The sequence below is a fragment of the Panthera onca genome, chromosome D1 (assembly GCF_046562875.1).
Source record: "Panthera onca isolate mPanOnc1 chromosome D1, mPanOnc1 haplotype 2, whole genome shotgun sequence".
Classification (NCBI taxonomy): domain Eukaryota; kingdom Metazoa; phylum Chordata; class Mammalia; order Carnivora; family Felidae; genus Panthera; species Panthera onca.
The window spans coordinates 69,138,006-69,161,054 of NC_138348.1; the positions used below are offsets into that span (position 1 = coordinate 69,138,006).

At 38.1% G+C, this 23,049-nt stretch overlaps 1 protein-coding gene across 1 annotated transcript in view; it reads left to right on the plus strand.

Annotated features, from left to right (window-relative positions):
* LOC132661181 (coiled-coil domain-containing protein 81) overlaps positions 1–23,049 on the plus strand; it is a 37,766-nt gene that overhangs the window by 9,134 nt on the left and 5,583 nt on the right. Inside the window, exons 4-13 of the mRNA XM_060605415.3 lie at positions 3,061–3,317; positions 6,170–6,249; positions 8,726–8,850; positions 10,745–10,868; positions 13,816–13,909; positions 14,515–14,661; positions 15,569–15,673; positions 15,815–15,987; positions 17,230–17,308; positions 17,525–17,745. Of these exons, the coding sequence (XP_060461398.2) occupies positions 3,061–3,317; positions 6,170–6,249; positions 8,726–8,850; positions 10,745–10,868; positions 13,816–13,909; positions 14,515–14,661; positions 15,569–15,673; positions 15,815–15,987; positions 17,230–17,308; positions 17,525–17,745 (1,405 nt within the window). The remainder of the gene's footprint in view (positions 1–3,060; positions 3,318–6,169; positions 6,250–8,725; positions 8,851–10,744; positions 10,869–13,815; positions 13,910–14,514; positions 14,662–15,568; positions 15,674–15,814; positions 15,988–17,229; positions 17,309–17,524; positions 17,746–23,049) is intronic.

Here is a 23,049-nt window from a genome sequence, read left to right on the forward strand (position 1 = left end):
GTAATTAGAATTACAGTCCATATTAGCTATGAAAAAGATCACTAACTGTGTTCTATCATATATAATGTACATTATTAAAACTTAGAAGTGAGGCTAATGATTCCATAAAGACTTAATGAATACCTTATATACCTCTCACACCCTAAAATCTTCCTCCCTTGTTTTCTCCCTTCCTCCTTCCCCTTCCCTTCCTTCTGCCTCCCTTCCTTTCTTCCCTCTTTCCACAAATATTTACTGAGAGCCAACTATGTGTTAGGCCTTGTTCCAGGCACTTGAGATATAGTGATAAGCTAAAGGGACATGGTGCCTGACAGAGGATGCTTACTTACCTTCCAGCTTTGGTGTGTAGACTTGGTGACACCTCCCCTGGTTACTTAGAGGCCTTTGGGGACGTCCTTCCTGATTTCTGGGCTGTATTCATTTTAACCTTCCTTATCATCCCCTCTTGCATTGCACTCCTACGTGGATAGAAGCAGTCCACCCCAAATGTCAGCAGGTGAAAAGGCTAAAACTGGCCTTTATGGTAACTTCCCTGAAAGTTAATTTTCAGCGTAACTTACCACCAAAAAATGAAATATTGGGAAACCAAATACCAACAAGTTATACTTAGAATTCATTATGCATATGATCTTTATGGTAGATTTGATGGACTTTTCAGCCATCTTTACCTAGAATTTTATGACAGAAGGCATAGAATACCCCAATTCATCAAAAACCTACCAATTAAAGTGAAAATAAAGCCAACTTGTTTTTTTTAACAAAAACATCTTGGATCTCATAGTATAGTCCAAAAAAAGTAGCTTAGATCTATAATTAATTTTTTTACAAGGCTGAAGAAATTTCAGAATTAAATATATATGATTGAATTAATTCACAAGAACAATTCTGTCTCTAGTTTAGCTTTGGGGTTATGGGTCTTCATCATTAATTAAGTAGGTAATTAATTAAACATTATACATTGGTTCTTAAAGATTATCAAGACATGGTCCTTGCTTTGAAGAGCTCAAAATTTAGCATGGGAGATAAATATATAAGCAAATATTGCAACCTGATTAAATGCTGTGAAAGCAACATTGGTCAGAACTAGATTGAATGTAGGGGAGCCCAGAGGAGAGCATGCTTAACTTTGCTCAGGGAGGCTTAGGAAGATGACATATACCAGGAGGTCTTAAAGAATGATAGGGCTTTGCTGGCATAGAAGCTGTGGGAGATATTTCAGGAACAATGAGAATAATTCAAGAATAAGAATAAGGTATTTCTCTGTGGCCAAGGCATATGATTGTGGAGGCAATTGGAGGGAATTAAGACAAAAGTGGTTGGAAGCAACTAAGTTGTAAGGGGCTATAGGCAGTATGATAAGGACTTTGGGATTCATCCTATAGGCAGTGGGGAGCCATTGAAAGTTTTTGAGCAAGGAACTGTATGTACTAGTCCAGTTTTTAATTTAGGAGGATAGTTCTTTTAATTATAGCAGTTTGATGAAATATGGTAGGAGCCTGATTGCAGTGGCAATCAGGAGGAAGATGAAGGAATCTATTTGTGAGATATTTCCTATGGAGAACTGATGGGATTTGGCTGCCAGTTGAGACTGGTGGGTAGCAAGAAGAAGGAAGGTACGTAGCATGACTCCGATTTATTGGAAAATAGATGTACGTTTTTGTCATTAACACCTTAGGGAAGCAAGGGGGAAGGCAGGTTGGGGTGGTAGATAAAGTAATGAGTTAGCTTTTGGACATGTTAAATTTGAAATTCCTGTAGGGATACGTAGGTGGAGGTAGTTCCAGAGCTCAGGTGAGGGATGGAGACTAGAGGTCAGGATTTGGAAAAATTTACCTAGGAGAAGATATAAAGTAAGAGAAGGAGACAGACAAGGACAAAGTCTTGTTTAAAAACAACAACAACAGAAAACAGCACAACAAAACACCATCTTATCAGAAGTAGATGAGGAAGGAAATCAGCAAAGGAGACCAAAAAAGAGGAAATTGGAGAACCAAGAGTGGTGCCATGGATACAAGAGCATAGAGAGGGCACGGTCAATGGAGGTTACAGAGAGGTCATGAGATTAAGATTTGCAATGTATCCATTGGCTTGTCCATTATGAGATGATAGTGTCCCTACTGAAGTAAGTGGGCTAGAAGACAGATTGAAGAGAGACATTGGATAAATGGGAGGGAACAATCCATAGGCAGGCAATATAGCATTTTCTTTTAAGAACTTCATTAAAAAAATGGAGGGAGGTGGTATAGAATCACCATCAAATTGTACAGAAGACCATGGCTGATATAGGGAAGCTTGTGTTTTGCAGATATTAATCTTCATCATCCAGCACCATTGGGCACTTGGAAAGCTATAAATTAATGCTTGCTCAATGAATGTTTAGAATGTTCTTCTTTCTATCCTGTTCCTCTATTAGTGGATCTTGTTGCTGCCTCTTTTCGGATTTATTATCTTGATCGCCTTTGTTATTTATCCCCTTTTTTGACTGGTGATCTGTTCTTGTGGAATAGACCCTATCTTATTTTTATGCTAGATATACCATATTCCTTTGCAATGTCATTTAGGGATTCATTAGGGAGAAAAAGCAAGTTATCCAGTCTGATACCCTCCGATAAGACACTTTCATTTGAAGGTAACATCTACTGAACTATCTTTTCAAAACACTTGACATTTATGGATATTTATAAACATTTAAAAATGATGTGATAATTGGAGGAGACAGACAAGTGTATTGCTACAGTATGTCCTGAGAGATAAGAGGGCTGAAAACTTCAGAAAACCCTCTGATGAAGAAATGCAGTTAGTTATTACATTGTCTCCAAGGGAAAATCAAAAGCTTGTCTGGAATTTGCTTAGAAACCTAATTGTTCTTATTGTGAGCAAAATATATACTTTTAAGGAAAATTGTACTGATTACTGTCTACTGTTAGGGTACAACTAAGGACTTAACATGGACAATTCTATTTTTGAGTATTAAGAATCAGATAATTATTTGTGAGTGTATATGACATGACCTTGTTGTAATTTACACTTCCTTTCTCCCACCCTGTCTTTCTCCTCTAGGTGATATTCCAGTTATTCCACTTAATTTTGTCACAATATCCCTGCAGGGTCCATTTAGCAGGGATACAGTGGAAAGCTGTGTGAAAGAAACTTTGCTTTTTTTATCACGATCCATTTCCATCAAACCAAATGTGGAGTTTACTTTCAAAGGAATCGGGATCCTCATGATTAAAGGCGGCAAAGTGAAGATGAGATTTTATAAGGATTTCCTTTGTAAAATGGATGGAACTGGGGCTTTGGCTGAAGCCCTCACAAATGTAAGTTAATGTTTTCCTTCTCCACACCCCTCTCCCAATCAAAACTTTGAATTACCTGTGTGTCATTATTAAGAAAAATTCAGGTTGACATTTTATTTATTATTATTTTTAAATGTTTATTTATTTTGAGAGAGAGAGCGTGGGCAAGCAAGTTGGGGGGACAGAGAGAGAGGGCGAGAGAAAATCCCAAGTAGGCTCCACACTGTCAGCATGCAGCCTGATGTGGGGCTCAATCTCAGGAACTATGCGATCGTAACCTGAGTTGAAATCAAGAGTCAGACACTTAACCAACTGAGCCACCCAGGCGCCCTGGGTTGATGTATTTTAAATGGCACTTACCCCAAGTGCAAAAAAATGCTTTTTTATAGATGGTTAACTCTTTAACAAAAAGGTTAGAAGGGCAAAGAAACTTTAAGTTTCGAGTCAATGCCAAGTGAAAAATATAAATAGTAATAAAAGCGTTCATAATTCTGAATACTTTATAGTACCATATAGTGTTTAAAAATTCTTCCATATCTATTATTTCATTTGAGTTGGAAAACATTATAAAACTGGCATTATTATCATCCTGATTTTACAAATGAGAAAAATGGAGGTTCAGAGAGATTACGTGGGAAGCCTGAAATCAGAGTGCTAATAAGTGGTAGAACCAGACTTCCTAATGGCTCTTTTTTTTTTTTTTTTTTGGCTGGTTGTAGCATTTATTTATTTATTTATTTATTTATTTATTTAGAGTGCGCAAACAACGGAGGGGCAGAGACCATGAGAGAGAGAATCCCAAGCAGACTCCATGCTCAGCATGGAGCCCGGGGTAGGGTTTGATCTCATTAACTGTGAGACAAGATCAAGAGTTAGATGCTTAACCGACTGAGCCACCTAGGTGTCCTTATGGTATTTTATTTTAATGACTACAATAAATCGAGTCATGGAAATGTATCTTTAGCTTTTAATTTGCCATACTGTGGAAGAAATTTCACAATTGACCCCATCATTATTAACTATTCAGTAGCTGGTATGACCTTCATGCTAACTTGGACATAGCAGAGTTTAAGGAGGTAGTGAAACAGTTAATCACCAGGACTAACTGAATGCTTAGTGTGCCTTAAGAATGAAGAAAATTGGTACAAATGAATTATATTATCATAGAATGTTATAAAATCCTGGGTCCTATAGAGCAAAAGCCTGATTTTTAAGTGAAAGGCTATAAAATGAAAGTCTATAAATACGGTCTAATTCTACTCTCTACTCTCTAATTTCCTCTTTCATGGAGCTCTGGGATGGGGATTTAAGAGTTGTGCATAATGAAGCTCTTGGTGTTTTCTGCACAATCTGGCTTCATGTAGGATTTTAAAGATAGGCACTAACCCTGTGTATGTAAAGTGGAAACACGCAGCTATCACCCTCCCGTTTCCATGAAAATACAGCAGAAGCAAGGCCAAAGTGCTGGCCCATCTCTAATCTTCAGGGATTCTACAGAACTTTGTAGCTTTAATAACATGGTCATAAGAGAGGACAGCCTGCTGCACTCTAAGACATAACTTTGAAGGAGCATTTTCCAGAAGTAGTCATCCCGAGAGATACTCTATGAAAAAAGGATCTGGAGACCAAAGCAGATGGAGGGCTGCTGCATATATCACCCTCCTGGACAGAAGCACAAAACACACTGGCATGTTAAAGGATCTGAGAAGTCTGCTTTAACTGCCTGAATCATGAATCGTGGAACTTTTGGTTAATCCAAGGCTTGTTAACAGCAAAAATCACATTTTGGGGGGATGCCTGGGTGGCTCAGTTGGTTAAGTGTCTGACTTGGGCTCAGGTCATGATTTTGCGGTTTGTGAGTTCGAGCCCCTCGTCGTGCTCTGTGCTGACAGCTGAGATCCTGGAGCCTGCTTCGGATTCTGTGTCTCCCTCTCTCTCTGCCCCTCCCCCACTTGTGCTCTGTCTCTCTCTATCAAAAATAAATAAAATGTAAAAAAAAAAATTTTTTTAAAAATCACATTTTGGGAAATTGCTATAAAGTGGTGAGAGTGATTCTTTTCCCCCAAATGTCCCATAACTTAAACCTGAGTGTTGTTCTGCAGAGTAGTTCTCTTGGGAAGCTGTAGGTTTATTTCAATGATGCTGCTTTTGCTGGAACCATATTTAAAACTTCTTTTTGCAAATTCCCTTCAAAGCCTTTTGTAAACCATATCATTCCAAAAATAATTTTGGATTTCTATACTAGTATAATGTAATAATGTCATTACTGTAAAATGTGATAATAGTTATAATAGCTGCTATTTGTTGAGTGTTTATTATGTGCCAGCCACTTACATACAGTACCTCATAAAAATTCTATGAATTAGATCCTGTTATCCCCACATACTCAGGGTTTAAGGTTACATAACTTAACAGTGTGGGGATGTGAACATGAATCCACGTGACTTCAAAGCCCTTCTCTTACCCTTCTCTTACCCTTCTCTTAGAATTATTTGGGTCAAGAGTGGAATTGGCTTCCTTGCTCATTTTCCTCATAGTTTCAAATAAGTCAGCTCTCCTTTTAAAGATGTATAAAAGAAGCCATCAACTCTGAAGGTAATTTCCAAAGAGGAAATGGTTTGAGAAAAGGCAGCATCAGTGGAATTGGTATGGGACTATCCAGGGTGATAAATGAGATAATTCCTCTTTGGATTTTAAGCTCTAGACTTTAAGCACTAAAAAAATATAAATAAATAAATAAATAAATAAATAAATAAGAAATAACAATAGAGAGTATCATGGTAGCCTTGCCTCTGAGACTGCCTATAGCTTTGATTTGTATGTGTCATAGACCACTGCCCCAAGCATAACCTTTCTCTTTCTCTGTCCTCCAGAGGCCTGGCACTGTGGACTCCGTGTTGTCCAGCAGAGAGAGTTCAGAGAAGCAATCCAAGTGTGGGTGTGCATTTCCAAGGTCAGTGTTTTGCTCCACAGGTTCCTCCAGGCACAGCAATCCTTGTTGATTTATTAATGTGATTGGGTAGTGTTTCTCATCTTTTCTGGCTCATGCTCCTTTTAGTGTTCTCTCTCTTTCAGTGTTCCAGCAAAGAAGGATTTGTTGCATACACTTTCCGTAGTTAAGTTAGAAAGCAATGGCCAGTTAGACTATTTTTATTTATGATAATTCAACAACTCTATACATTACTTGATACTTATCATGATAAATGTACTCTTAATCCCCTTTATTTCACCCACCCTTCACCCACCTCCCCTCTGGAAACCACCAGTTTGTTCTCTGTATTTAAGAATCTGCTTTTTTGTTTGACTCTTCTTTTCTTTTGTTATTTGTCTTGTTTCTTAAGTTCCACATATGAGTGAAATGATATGGTGTTTATCTTTGTCTGTCTGGCTTATTTAATTTAACATTATACCCTCTAGGTCCATCTAGACTATTCATTTTTAAAACTACTCTTAGCTCCCTAGAAACTCTGATACTACCTCCCATCAATTTTAGTCCCTGCAATATTAGTGCAATTCTTCTCATCTTCTGGGCTTTCCTCTACCTTCCATCATTTCCTCTGAACTAGCTTTCTCTTTCTGCAGTCTAGCTCACCTGTCTGAGCTCTGATTCTTACCACTCAAGTGGTTAGAGAGATAAGGTAGAATAAAGGAACAACTTTATCCCAAGAGTGCAGTGGGTTTTACTGGTGGCTGCTGACAATGATTATAATAATGATACTGATGATAATAATAATAATAATAATAATAATAATTGTCATCTATGGAATACTTACTACTGTAGATGTCAGATGCTATTAAGCACTTTCTCAATATTATTGCACTTAATTTTCAGTTTAGCTATTTTAGATGTGTATTTAATTTTATCCATTTTATAGAGGTGCAAAATTGTAATTTTAATTTTTTTTTCTTTTAATAAGTGAAACAACATGGTGCAGTATTAAGAACACTGGAATAGGGGGCGCCTGGGTGGCTCAGTCAGTTGAGTGTCCAACTTTGGCTCAGGTCATGATCTCGTGGTTTGTGGGTTTGAGCCCTGCATCGGGCTCTGTGCTGACAGCATGGAACCTGGAGCCTGCTTTGGATTCTGTGTCTGCCTCTCTCTCTGCCCTTGCCCTACTCATGGTCTGTCTCTCTCTCTCAAAAATAAATAAACATTTAAAAAATTTTTTAAAAAAGAGCACTGGAATAGGAGTCAGGAGACTTGGTTTTTTTTCCCCCAGTTTAGCTGTCACTCACTCATTGTGTACCCTTAATCATGTTCTTAATCTTAATTGCTATGCCATTAACTATTACGCTTTTCAGGTGGAGGAAGTTGGGGGAATAACAACCAGCTTCCCAGAGTATTATTTTCTCATGGTTTTTAAATCTGTGACATCCTCCTGTGTTAGTTGGTTTGGAACAACCCCCTCTAGGAAGGACTGTATGACATACCTCAAAATCAGTGTGAGGGTCAGAATAAACATTAGAGATTAGTTAGTCTAGACCCTTAATATTGTGGATGAAATGGACAAACAACTGAGTGGCCAAGCTAGAAATAAAACCACGGCTCCTGACTGTTCCACTATTCTTTCCATTGTACCATGTTGCCTTACTCATTAAAAATAAATCAATGGATTCAAAATAATTTTATTGTGATTGTATTTTGGAAGGCAAATTTGGCTGCCCCCTTGGACATATTTTGGCTGAAGCATTCCAGGAGGGAAATAATTGCAATGGGTCAAGAACAGAGATGGAAGCTCCTGTTAACTAGAGAGCCTAGAGATGGACCGGAGAACTCAAATACTCAAAATAGTTGTAGATGTTTTATTCATGTGAAGTTTGGTCCCTGAATTTACTGGAAGTACCACTCCTCCCCCACTGCCCTCTCTCCTGCTTACACCTCTAATGCAGCACTCCATACTTGAGACCACAGAAAACCTACAACTACATACACCAGCTGAACACATCCATTCCCCCATTGTGCTTTTGCAAGTCCCTCACTTTTGCCTGGGGAAAGGATGGAGCTGTGGGGAGGAGAAAGAAGGAGGGGAGGAGTGGTTATTTCTGGGCATATTTCGGTCTCTGCCTACCAGGCTGTGAATCTTTGCCTTTAAGTCATCCAACAGCCACCTTTCACTGTCACCTCTATGCATCTGGTTACAGAACTAGAAAAGACAGCCGGGTTCAAACTGAGACCAAACCCAAAGCTTAAATCCCTCAATTTATCTTGATAAGAGCTGCTTTTGAGGCCTCAGTACTGAGAGGGAAGGTCTTGGTTGGCTCCCAAACTTAGCCTGAAAGAGAGCCTCAGTAAATCAAAGCACTTGCCCCCTTGAGAGAAGTGGGTGTATTTCAGAACCAGATAGCTAGCTGGGTTGCTTCTAAGGATTGAGAGTTCACACATTCACCTATTCAGGCCCAGTGCAGTAAACATCGTGGCTTGTTTCTAGGATTGAGATCAAGAAGTTGGACAAAAAACCACCTATGGAGACCATTGTAGAGGAAGATGAAAATGAAATGAATGGACAAGAGGAGTGCAAATTAAAAGACCATCCAAGCAAAGAAGGCGTCAGAGGTAGGCCAATATTGCTACCATATTGATGGTAGCCCAGCCATATTGCTTAGTGACTTCTATGCTCAAAATAAATAAAGTTAGAATCATGAATAATTACTGTATTCTTCTTTCTAACATATATCTTCTATTCCTGGAATCTTGTATCTCATCTTAACCACTTTTTGACTCTCAGGCTTTTAGACTATGATCTCTTTGCTGGTTCCCCATTACTTAAAGAGGTCAAAATTCATATGCCTACAGGGTCCAGTCAGATAATGTAAATGCATGAAGTGGGTTGCATTTAACATGATAGGGTGACATGTTAGCATAAATAATAATTTTTATGAAAAATGGAGAATGGAAGTTTTGCATCTTTGATACTTGGCTTAATATAAGGTGGCTGGATTTTCATATCTGTGTCTTCATTTAATCTGTTATGATATGTTTGTGTTGGTTGAAGCATATGAAGAAAATCCCAGGACTTCAAAGACTTTTAGAAAGGATCCTAGGGATCCTTAGGGGTTGCCATGCCACCCTTTGGAAACTTCCTTTAGGAGATTATTGCTTTGTAGGCAACACACTAATTGACATTGAAGCAAAAAATGCTGATGGAGCCAAAAAAAACCCCATGTCAGTGGGTAAACATTGGCTTGTGGATATTGTTTTTGCAACATGTGGCCTACAGGGTTACATGTAAACTGTTAGCCTAATATTCACATGCTTTTGTGTCTGTAACCTCATCTGTCACTGTTTCCTATAGATTCCTTCTCTGAGCAAAATTGTCTATTTATGTCCTTCTAACACATCTTGTCCTTCCCTGACTTCATGTTTTTGTTCATTCTTTTTCTCTTGCCTAGAATGTCCTTCCTTTTCTTACAGTCTAGCCCAATCCTACTTACCTCTTAGCATCATTTTTACATCGCACTTACTCCATGAACACTTCTCTCATCACTGGATTCTGAAGTGTCTTCTTTCATCTCTAAACATGGCAGACCTTAAAGATAGCACCATCAATTGGAATGTAGACGTTTTTCATCATTGTCCTGAGTTGCTATTTATGCAATGTATGCAAAGCGACTTAGCATTGTAGGCACGTAATAAGACCTCCACGATGAGAGCTCTTGGGGTTTTTGTCTATATCTTATTTTTCTCTACAACTATAGATCTTCCCCAATTTAACGATGGGGTTATGTTCAGGTTAACCCATTATAAGTTGAAACTATCATAAGCTGACAATGTGTTTAATATATCTAACCTACTGAACATTATAGCTAGCCCGTCTGAAATGTGTCATCTAGCCTACATTAGCCTATAGTTGGACAAAATCACCTAACACAAAGCCTATTTTATAATAAAGTATTGAATATCTTATGTAACTTATTGACTCCTGGAAGTGAAAAACAGACTGGTTGCATGGGTACAGAATAGCTGGAAGTGTATCACTTGTTTACTCTCCTAACTGTGGCTGGCTGCCTGCTGCAGCTTGCTGGGCCGCCCAGCATCCCCAAGGGAATGTTGTGTCACATATCACTAGTCCAGGGAAAGATCACAATTCAAAATTCAAAGTGCAGTTTGTACTGCATGCACATCACTTTACACCATCAAAAGCCAAAGTCACAAATCATAAGTCAAACCATTATTAAGTTGAGAACTTTCTGTATATCTTTTGAAAGATCTTGAAGGGCAAAGACTTGCCTCTTGTATTTTCTAAAGTGACTAGCCAGTGTCTTGCACGTAATAAATATACAAAAAAATATTTGTTTGAATCACACTAGGGCAAGGGACAATAATTTAAGATAAGAAATGTATCTTATATATAAATTTTCCCGGGTAAAATAATGAGTTTTAAAAATTAGTTAAGTACAAAACCACCTATTTAAAGTTGAAAGGAAAATTGGTTTCATTCATTTTACAGAGATGATAACACACAAGAAACTTCGAGAAAAACATGCTCTCTTTCCTTTCAAAGTGACAAACATCAGCTTTCCAAACATGGTGGAGCAGAATGTTAGTGGTGGTAAGAGTGTGAACCGCGAAAGGTAATGCATTGGTATTTTATCTGGTGTCTGTTACTAAATATATTTTTGAGTTATATCTTGATGCAGGGAATTTAAATGAGTGTTTATTCATTCCTTCATTCTGTATCCTTGAGTACATTCTACCTGTTAGGTGATTGGGATAATAGATTCAGTCAGGGCTCATAATCTAGTGGGAAAGCCAGGCATACATAGAGTGATAAATTATGACTCAGTAGGATAAACACTATGACAGAGGTGGAAACAAAATAGCACAGGGGAGAGAACATCTAACTCTCTTATGGATTTGGGAAAATTTCCCTTGTTTTCTGAGTGCTTGGATATTATGATATAGCATAGTTTCATTATTTGGATCAAATTGGAAAGCAGTTTTGCTAAACATGGCTGGCATTCAATAAACATTCTTTGAATGAATGAATGTATTACAATTCATTATGGTCATGTCTTCTAACAATGTTATGTCAAAAGATTTCTATTTTCATTTTTTTTAAGTTTACTTGTTTATTTTGAGAGAGAGAGAGAGAGCAAGCAAAGGAGAGTCAGAGAGAGGAGAGAGAGAATTCCAAGCAGGCTCCACACTGTCAGTGCAGAGCCTGATGTGGGGCTTGAACTCACAAACCATGAGATCATAACCTGAGCCAAGATCAAGAGTCAGATGCTTAACTGACTGAGCCACCCAGGCACCTCAAAAGATTTCTATTTTCTTTTTTTTCTTTTTTATTAACACACTTTTTTTTAAAGTTTATCTTTTACTAATTTTTGAGAGATAGAGAGCAAGTGGGGTAGGGGCAGAGAGAGAGGGAGACAGAATCCCAAGCAGGGCTTGATCTCAGGAACTGTGAGATCATGACCTGAGCTGAAATCAAGAGTCAGATGCTCAGACTGAGCCACCCAGGCACCCCAAGTAGGACACCTTTTAAAACCTCAAATTAGTCAACCATACTCAAGTTATCTATTGAGCATTGATTATTTACACTGCACTGGGCTAGCAAATTTGAATTTGTTAATGTGTCACAATGTATCAGCTATCATATGTGTGATTTATGCACTCTGTGGTACTAAAGTCATGTTCAAAACCCTGGGCATGCTTGTTTTGAATAATCTCATGGTTATGAAAGATAATTGTGAATTAAATGTCTTGTACTTTGGAATTTAGTTCAATCCAACAGACACTGAGCACCACAGTATGCTGGGCATTACTTTAGACACCAAAGATACAGAGCTGTAAGACATATAAAAGACATATAAACAGTCACTTAGGGAGACTGACACTAAAGAAGTAGTACACATGGTAAAGACAACAAAAGAAAGTAGAGGAGCTGCAAGGAGGAGGGAGTAATTAATTGTTAGGGCTTATTGGTGGAGGCTTCCTATAGATGTTGACCAAAAAATGGTTGGTTTTTTGTGTGTGTGTGTGTGTGTGTGTGTGTGTGTGTGTGTGTAATGTGTATCACAGAAATTTTGAAAAATGGGAAAGGAATAGATACAAAAAAATCACCCATTATACATATATTTATATTTGAAACATATACACACATTTTAAGTACAACTGAGATCATATCATATGAAACTTTGTTATACTCAACAATAAGTGGTTAACATTTTCCCATGGCTTTGAATGTCCAGAACATGAACAAATAATTGCACATCATTTCATTAATTAAACCTTTTGTTTAACTCATCTCCTTTTGGATATTTAGATTATTTTTAGTTTTTTAATATTATAAACCATACTGTGACAATATAGCTACACATAATTCTCTGCATGCACCTGAATATTCTATAGAATAAAAACTTTAAGGTAAAATTTTAGAGGTAAGAGATGAGCCCATTTTTCATGCCTTTGATACATGCTACCAATTATTCTCAGGAAGGTTATATCAAATTATCTTCCCAGTAGCAGAAATATGAGGGACTGCTGTCTTCTCCATAGTTTTGTTAATACTGGACATTGTACCCTCCAATGGATTCCATTCTTACCCAGGGTAAAAGCCAGAGCCCTTGCCATGGCCTCCAAGAGCCTGTTTGGTCTCTGATCTCTCTCCTACTTTCTGTCTGCTATCTCATCTTTCTCTGGCTACTTTGAGCACAGGTACACTCCCACCTCAAGGACTTTGTACTCATTCACTCTGCCTGGAATGCTTTTTGCATCAGATATTTGATTATTATTAACCCCTCCTTCTTTCAGCTATTTACTGAAATATCACCTTCTTGGTACATCTTACATGGGCGTTCTGTTTTATGGTTCAATACTCCATCCCTCCAGCATTGTAGGGCATTTATCACCTTCACACATTCTATTTTTTAAATAAGTTTATTATTTTGAGAGAGAGAGTGTGTGTGTGAGCGGGGGAGAGGCAGAGAGATAGGGAGAGAATCACAAGCAGACTCCAATACTCAGAGCAGAGCCTGATGTGGGGCTCAATCCCACAACCCTGAGACTATAACTTGAGCCGAAATCAAGAGTCAGATGCTCAACTGACTGAGCCACCCAATCACATATACTATTGAATTGACTTACTTGTTTATCAGCTGGCTGTCAGTTCTTATCAGAATGTTAATTCCATAAGGACAAGGATTTCTTTTTCTTATTTTTTTTGTATATTTTGTTCTTTACTGCATCTCCCATGCCTAAAACAGTGCATATAATAAGCACAATACATTTTGTAGAATGAATACATTTTATACCCATTTCATAGCATTGGTAACTGAGATTTTTTGCAAGATGACCCAGGTTGCCTAATGCCAGTCAACTTGTAAGCAAAAAAGCTGGGATTCAAACCCCAGTTTATTTGACACAAACCATGGATTCTTAACCTCAATACATATAGATCCTCTAGAAAGATCGCTAAGATTATTTTTCTTTCCCTTATATTTGTGCTTGCTTCCCAAATTATCATAGCTCATGTCAGACTTTTAAACATTAATTCATGTTGCACTGTTTTTATAGCTTATCATCTCCACATTATTTGAAAGATTACAATAAAATGAAGCATAAAATTTCTCCAGCCACTGGTTGCCAGGATCATACTAAAGCAGGACAGGTACAGTGTCTTCAAACAAAGTTCTCTTTCTGTTTCTGACTTCTGTTTCTCAGTAAGAGTTATGGGAATTGCTTTTTTTTTTTTCAATGTATGGATATGGTTCAAATACTCAGGACCCCAAATTAGACTCCAATAAACATATCTATTAGTTAAAATCTACTAGGGTTAACACAAGTAGGGTTGGTATATCTCTTTCTAATTTTCACTTGCTACAAATACATTTCTTTTTTGAGGTAAAGAGAGGGTGCAGTGAGCAAGGGCGGGGGGGGGTGGAGAGAGAGAGAGAAGTGGGGCTCACCCAACGCAGGACTCGAACTTGCAAACCATGAGAGATCATGACCTGAGCCAAAGTCAGATACTTAACTGACTGAACCACCCAGGCCCACCTGCTATAAATACTTTTGATCAAATGAGAGTTCAGTAAATCCTCTTGGATATTTGTGGAGCCCACTTTGCAAGACTCATGTTTCTAATTGCCATCAATACATTCGTTTATAGAGTATGTTGCTTGACATACTCAGTCTCTGGAAAGCTTGTGAAGGGAATGTGAAGGAAAACAAGTAAAAGGCAAAAAACTCAGTTTGTCTTCAAACTCGGTATTGTAGGAATTGTGTTATGTGTGTCTTCAACGAGCGCTGCGCAATTTGCCACGGCACCACAGCAGCGAGAGGAAGAGGTGGGAGAGAGAAAATGAGCAACACATTCGGCAGTATCAAATGATGAAGGATCAAGAGGAGCTCCAGAAACACCAGGTAGTTCAACACTCCGACTGAAGAATGGGACCGTAGGAACATGATTTTAAAGGGCCATGTTAAATGCCCCGTCATATGTCTGTACTGTAACGTATTTAATCATTTCCTTATTGTTGGACTAAAACTTGGGTTGTGTCCAAGTTTTCATAATAGTGAGCAACACTGGGATGAATGTCCAAGCAGCTGAATGTTTGTACCTGCCACTGATTTCTCCCTCTCCCCAACCCCCAAGGACTTAGTTTTAAAGGTGGAACTCCTGGATTTATATGGTTTTATTTGTGATTTCTAATACAACATAACCAAGGCTTTCCCCTTCAAATCTATGGCCTATCTCAAGCAAGCAAAGAGAGGATGGTACCTACATATTTGCACTGTCCAGATTTCTGTGGTCTCCCATAGTTGACCATACTGCTCTTTCCTGCATTTGTGATACCAGGTAACCACTTAAGAAATCTTCCATTCCCTCTTACGATCCCCACAGAGGTGCTGCCTAAAGCCACAAAACAGGAAAAAAGAAAAAAAACCTTCCCCAACCCACTTTTATAAACCTATGAAGCTTTATAGAAAGTACCATTGCCTCCAAAAGGCGAGTTTCTACCTCGGTTGGATTATTATAATGTAATAGAATTAATTTTTTTTAACGTTTATTTATTTTTTTGAGACAGAGAGAGACAGAGCATGAAGAGGGGAGGGTCAGAGAGAGAGGGAGACACAGAATCTGAAACAGACTCCAGTCTCTGAGCTGTCGGCACAGAGCCCAATGTGGGGTTTGAACTCACAGACCGCGAGATCACGACCTGAGCCGGAGTCGGATGCTCAATCAACAGAGCCACCCAGGCGCCCCTAGAATTAAATTTTTAAGGGCTGTATTTTCAGTACGTAATTTTTTGTTTGTTTGTTTTCAAAGATGAGAAATCTGGCTAATAGAGTACAGAATCAAAAAAATGCTGCCTATAATCTTGGAGTTGCTGAAGCTATAAGAATCCACAAGAAGGAGAAACCTGAATTTTGTGTGAGTCTTTTCAAAATTTCTGTTGCTAATACCTGCAAATACTATAAGTTAATCATGGATTTTAGTTTTCTCAATTACTACCTTTATTCTTTGTTGCTTTTTGGTATTTTAAAGTAAATGACTGCTTCTCCTTCATTCCAGAAATCTTTCCTATTTGATAAACGGCCACTCAGTTCTGAGATTAATGCTTTTAAACAAGAAGAATATTCCCAAAGTCTCCTGAAACAAATGGATAACAGACGGGAAAAGCAAATAAAACAAAGACAAAACAGAGAGCTGATGGACCGCCTAGAACAAAAGCATCTCACAGAGGAGTGAGTCTGGTTGACAGGCTCTAAAAACGGGTTCAGAATTTTCACGTGAAGCTTATTTCCATGTGGGATTCAATCAGCATTGGTAGTTTCATTAGCGCAACTATAACCAACTGAGCCAACCAACCCAGCTGGCAGCCAGTACCACAGCATAACATTTCATTAGAAAAATGAAAAAAGCTGTCATTATTATAATTATCATTATAGTGATACCAATCTATAACTGATTATAGAGAATCATTTTGTATTGTTTTGTGATCACTAATACTGGTAGATGAAAGAGGGGACTTGTCTTGAACAAGCACTATTCCCAGCTATTCCCAGTCAATCTCAAGTCAAAGCTGGGGTTTAATGTCAGTACCGGTATCTCACAGGGGAACCCGGGGACAGGAATGTGGGGGAGAGGGGATCTAAGAGGACTAGAATCAAGGACTAAAAAGTCATGTAAAGAATCCTTCCCTCTGCTCACCCCCATAGCTCCTTGGTAGACATCATCTTTATTCCAGCTCAAACCTGGATGAATGTTAGTCTCAATTCTGAATATTCAGGAAAGAGAATCTGATTGGTATTGTTCAGATCATCTGAGGTCTGGGATAGGGTCAGAGTTCAAACCTGCCTAAGGGCGAGTCACACTTCTACTACTGAGGTCAGGAGAGAAATTAAAGAGGCTACTGTAATGTGAGAGAGACTCCTAAAACAAATAATAAGCTAGCTTTTGGGACTTAAAAATTATTTTTCTACAAAATGTTTATGTTCCATTATACTCGCTTTATAGATCATATGGGTTCCCTCTAGGTTGCATATAACAGAATCATAATTTATAATAGGAAATATCACTTTCTTAAAAAGGAGTCTTATGGTGAATCGTTTTGTAGAAGAAATAGACACTTCCTGCTTTCCTGTCACAGTTTTTTAAAGCACAGGGGTTGGGGGGTGGGTGGTGGGGGGGGTGGTGGGAGGGTGAAGAAGGACCTGTCTTAGTGGTAGTGAATTTGGACAAAATGGTCATTCCTCTGCTTACACTTGTCCTGTCTGTCCTCTATTCAACACATTGTCCACTAGCCTATGCATTTGAATTACTCCTTTCTTTCTTAAAATGGAAGCTCCTAGAAAGAAATGCCACTTTTTATTTACCAGGCTCTCACTCCTATTGATACTTATTAAATACATTTTAGTGATGTTAATCTGTATTACTAAAGACAATAACGAACGTCGCCCCCGCCTCCTCTTATCTTTAATTGCTAGACTTGCTGCACAGAGAGACAAATACATCAGAGATAAGATGGAAGACGCCCAGTGTTATAAGAGAGCTTTGGATGCACAGGTAAGGGGACAACTGTTATTTCAAAGTTATGCAGTTCTGCAGTAGCATTCTAAAAATACGTATAAAAACTGTAGCCTTGTGTGTTACCCATTTGGTGGTTTTTGCAGCCCTTGTTCCTGCCTCTAAGGGACTGGTATTTTACTATGCTACACTGTTGTGCGTAAGGTTTATTGCCTGGTATCATTCTGATCTGTATTATATGTGTCCCTGTTTCAGATAAAGAACAAATCCATGTACATGTCCACGTTTGAGCCAGAGTCTTGTGAACCCATCTTTGCTAAGGATGAGAGTGAAATAATGGTGCAAAAGCGAAAGCGAGACCAGAAATACATGAAGCACCAGATGGAGATGGCTGCTAGCCAGCAAAGGAGAACCATCCTGCAGCACCTGGTGGGCCAAAAGCAGGATTTGCAGATGCTTCAGAGGACACAAAAAGAGTAAGGGACCCCAGGTCTTTCTTCCTCCTCCTCCTCTCCTGCTCCCCTCTCCACATTCCCCTTCTCTTTCTCTCCTTCTCCTACAACAGCACAGAAACAATAATAATAGTGAACACATTGAGGAGTTACTATGTACAAATATTATCCTTCAAACTTCATCTTGTTTCGTCCTCACAATTCACTCAATGAAGAAAGGTTATTGATTAAAAAAAACAACAACCCAACCAACCAGTCTCGATCCACCCCTCTCACCAGTTACCTTTCCATATTTTTCCTTCCCTTTACAGTACAACTTCTTAAAAGAGTTGTCCAGTTGTTGGAAATACAATGTGAGCCACAAAGCAGCTATTTTTCTCAACTAGACACAGACATGAAACTTGGGTCGTTTCTCCAATAAACCCTCTTCCTCCTAAGAACTGTTCATGTAGTAAGCTGCACTGATGACGGCTGGTGAGGGATGGTGAAGGTGGCAACGTAGGCAGAGGAGGACTTTATGCCTTATCAATGCAAATACCTTTAAATTCAAGCATCAAACACCCAGTTTCTTTCTTTTCCTTCCCTTTCCCTTCTTTCCTTTCCTTCTTTTCTTTTTTGATTTGATGAGTTTATACATTATGCTGACCACAGGTGTAGCTACCATTTGTCCCGTTACATTGCTAGTACAATATCACTGACTGTATTCCTTATGCTCTGCCTTTTATTCCCATGACTTACCATTCCATAACTGGAAGGCTGTGTCTCCCACTCACCTTCACCCATTTTGCCTGATCATCCCCCCACCCCTTCCCTCTGGCAACCTTCAGTTTGTTCTCTGTATTTATAGAGCTGATTCTGCTTTTTTGTTTGTTTATTCATTTTTTTTTTTTTTTTTTTAGATTCCACTCATGAGTAGAATCATATGGTATTTGTCTTTCTCAGTCTGACTTGTTATTTCACTTAGCATAAAACTCCTTGGGTCCATTCATGTCATCTCAAATGACACAATCTCATCCTTTTTTATGGCAGTGTAATATTTCACGGTGTGTGTGTATGTGTGTGTGTATATATATATACACCACATTTTTCTTATGCATTCATCTATTGGTGGATGCTTGGATGCATCCACATATTGGTTATTATAAATGATGCTGCAATAAATTTAGGGGTGCATATATATTTTTGAATAGCGTTTTCATTTTCTTTGGGTGAATACCCAAAGGTGGAATTACTGGATCCTGTGGTAGTTCTATTTTTAACTCTTTGAGGAAGCTCCATACTGTTTTCCATAGTGGCTGCACCAGTTTGTATTCCCACCAACAGTGCACTGCACAAGGGTTCCTTTGTCTCCACATCCTCACCAGCACCTGTTGTTTGTTGTCATTTTGATTTTAGCCATTCTAACTGGTATAGAGTGATAGCTCATTGTGGTTTTGATTTGCATTTCTCTGATGATGAGTGATGTTAAACTCTGTCCACTTCCAAGCTTCATGACCTGGGCCAAATCGCACACACACAGGGTTCTTTGGGCCCTCTTTTCCTCACATGAAACATAAGGATAATATACCTGCCCTACCTCTCCTTACTGTGAGAATTATATGAGTATGTATTTGAGAACGTTTTTGGTAACCGCAAAGCTCTGAACAAATATGAACTGAGGTCTTTACTTGGTTATCTCTCTTGTTGAAGCTCTGGTCACAGACCCCCTTTTCTGTAGGGGTCAGGTCCTTGTCTCCTGTTTCTATATCCTTTACTAGTTATTCCATATTCTCTCACTTTTCTTTTCGAACTTCCCTGTCTCTGGTCCATCTCAGGATGTCATCTGAGGCAAGTAGAGGGTCACTTTCTTTCAGAGGGGGTCATTTAGTCACTATGAAACAAACAGGCCTGCTAAAGTATTTTTACTTCTTTTTCTTTAAACTTTTCTGCTTTTGTTTATAAAAATATAACAAATTATGCTTATTAAAATAAGTCAATTGGTGGGGCGCCTGCGTGACTCAGTCAGTTACGTGTCTGACTCTTGATTTTGCCTCAGGTCATGATCTCGTGGTGTCTGAGTTTGAGCCGCATGTTGGGCTCTGTACTGATGGTAGGGAGCCTGCTTGGGATTCTCTTTATCTCCCTTTCTCTCTGCCCTTTCCCGCATGCTCTCTCTTGGTCTCTCTCAAAATAAATAAACTTTAAAAAAAAAGTCAGTTGGTGGAGAGATTAAAAAAAGGTTAATAATCTCCCCCCAGCCTTCTATATTTTTTTCTATTCTTATGCATATTTTTTTCCTTCCATTTTTGTAAATGAAAATAAGAGCTGTGAGATCTTATACATTACTCTGCAGCCCAATCTTTCTTTAACCTAATAATACATCATTAGTTCATGTTCAGATCAGTACATAGAAACGAAATTCATTCTTCTTCAAAAACAGCATGATATCTATAATATGGATTGCTATAATTTAACTTTTGCATTATTGATGAACATTCACTCTGTTTCCAGATGGTTTGCTATTACAACAATTTTGCATTAAACATTTTTAATATATATCTTCATACTGGTTCTTTTGTTTCCATTGGATAAAATCCTAAAAGTGGAATTGCTGGATGCCAGCGTATGGCACATTTTAAATATCACCAGATACTGACAGTTTGCTTTCTAAAAAGGTATGGCAATTTGCTTCCAACAGCAGTCTTGTGGGAATCCTAGTTTGCCTCCCCTGTAGCCCCACTTCATTTTCTCACTTTCTTAGCATCTAAATTAAACTGAATTTTTAAACTATCCTTTTAAAAAGAATACAATTATAGCCAAAAAGCTTTTGAAAAGCTGCTCAACATCACTAATCATTAGGGAAATGCAAATCAAAGCCACAGTGAGATAGCTGCTTACTAACACATTGTTTCCACTTTCTGAACCGTGGGCAGGTCAGCCTTATTCGGCTGTCAGCTGTCATTGTTTGTACTGTTTGGAATAGATGTCATTTAGCTTTTAACTAAATGTGTGCCTCCAAGCTAAGAAGTGTTTCATGTTTTACTGAATATTTACTTATCTAGACCTGAGAGACAGGGATTCTCTACTCCAGTGAATAAAGGTAGCAAAATCAACTCCAGTGAATAAAGGTAGCAAAGTAGGACGGTGAGATTGCAAATGTAGCTGTGTTTTGTATTACACAATTTAATAATTTAATTCCAATCACATATCCATCCTGGAGGCCAAGTCTATGGACAGTCTGAATGAAGTAAGCAGTTAGCAAATTGTTCATTTTTCTCCTTGCAACTCATTTATGTAGATGGAAGAAAAAATCTTACACTGTTTAAGATCTGTATATCACTGTAATGTATACAGGTGAGATGGCTATCTTTTCTTCCCCCTAGGGCTTTATGCAAAGAAAACATGTTTGCAGAATAACATCTTAAGGTTTCACAAATTCAAAGATAAAATGTGCTATCATGTATTTTGTATTATAAAATCTGTGCTTTGATTGTCTTGTGAAATGTCCAAATCAAGAATAATTATAGATTTTTCTTATACCACATGCACCATGAAACATTTAACAAGTACTTCTTTTAGACTATGCAAAAGATTAGAAAGGAAGAAAACTGTCGATTCAGTGGTAGACAAAACCATTAAGGTGCAATTATGATGTAAAAAGGAAAGATAAAGAAAACTAAGGCAAGCAAAAACAAACGCAAAAACTAAAACTAAAGAAAAAAGAGAAAGATACTAGGGTCACATTCGTTAGGATGGCTCCTATCAAAACCCAGAAAATAGTAGGTGTTGGTAAGGATGTGGAGAAATAGAAACCCCGGGCACAATTGATGAGAATGTAAAATGGTGCAGCCGCTATGGAAAACAGCATGGCAGTTACTCAAAAAATTAAAAATAGAATTACCATATGATTCAACAATTCCACTTCTGCGTAAAAGAATTGAAAGCAGGATCCTTTTTAGAAAATTAAAAAATTATTTTATTTTCACTCCAGTATAGTTAACATGAAATGTTATACATAACATATAGTGTAATATAACATCGTACGTTTTAGATGTATGATATAGTGATTCAATAATTCCATGCATTACTCATTGTTTATCAGGGTAAGTGTACTCTTAATCCCTTTTACCTATTTCACCCATACCCCATCCACCTCCCTCTGGTAACCACCTGTTTGTTCTCTATAGTTAAGAGTCTGGTTTTTGTTTTCTCTTTCTCCCCCCTTTTTTGGTTTGTTTTGGTTCTTAAATTCCACATATGAGAGAAGTCATCTGGTATTTGTCTTTCTCTGACTGGCTTATTTTGCTTAGCATTATAACCTCTAGACGCATCTGTGTTGTTGCAAATGGCAAGGTCTCATTCTTTTTTATGGCTGAATAATATCCATTGTATGTGTGTATGTGTATACACACACACACACACACACACACACACATATCACATCTTCTTTATCCATTCACTTATTGATGGATGCCTGGGCTGTTTCCATAATTTGGCTATTGTAAATAACACTACAGTAAACATAGAGGTGCATATATCCCTTCAAAGTAGTGTTTTTATATTCTTTGGGTAAATACCCAGTAATGCAATTACTGGATTGTAGGGTAGTTTTATTTTTAATTTTTTGAGGAACCTTCATATTGTCTTCCACAGTGGCTGCACCAATTTGCATTCCCACCAACTGTGCATGAGGGTTCCTTTTCCTCCACATTGTCACCAACACTTGTTTCTTGTGTTTTTGATTTTAGCCATTCTGACAGGTGTGAGGTGATGGCTCATTGTGGTTTTGATTTGCATTTCCCTGCTGATGAATGATGTTGAGCATCTTTTTATCTATCTGTTGGCCATCTTTATGTCTTCTTTGGAGAAATATCTGTTCAGATCCTCTGCCCAGTTTTTACTTGGATTATTTGTTTTTTTGGTGTTGAGTTGTAGAAGTTCTTTATATATTTTTTATTTTGATATGGTCCCAATAGTTTATTTTTGCTTTTGTTTCCCTTTTCCCAGGAGACATATCTAAAAAGATGTCATGGCCGATGTCAGAGCATTACTGCCTGTGCTCTCTTAAGGGATTTTTATGGTTTCAAGTCTCACGTTTAGGTCTTTAATCCACTTTGAGTTTATTTTTGTGTATGATGTAAGAAAGTGGTCCAGGTTCATTCTTCTGTATGTCGCTGTCCAGTTTTCCCAATACCATTTGTCAAAGAGACTTTTTCCCACTGAATATTCTTTCCTGCTTTGTTGAAGTTTAATTGACCACACACTTGTGGATTTATTTCTGGTCATTCTATTCTATTCCATTAATCTATCTCTGTGTCTATTTTTTGTGCCAGTACAATACTGTTTTGA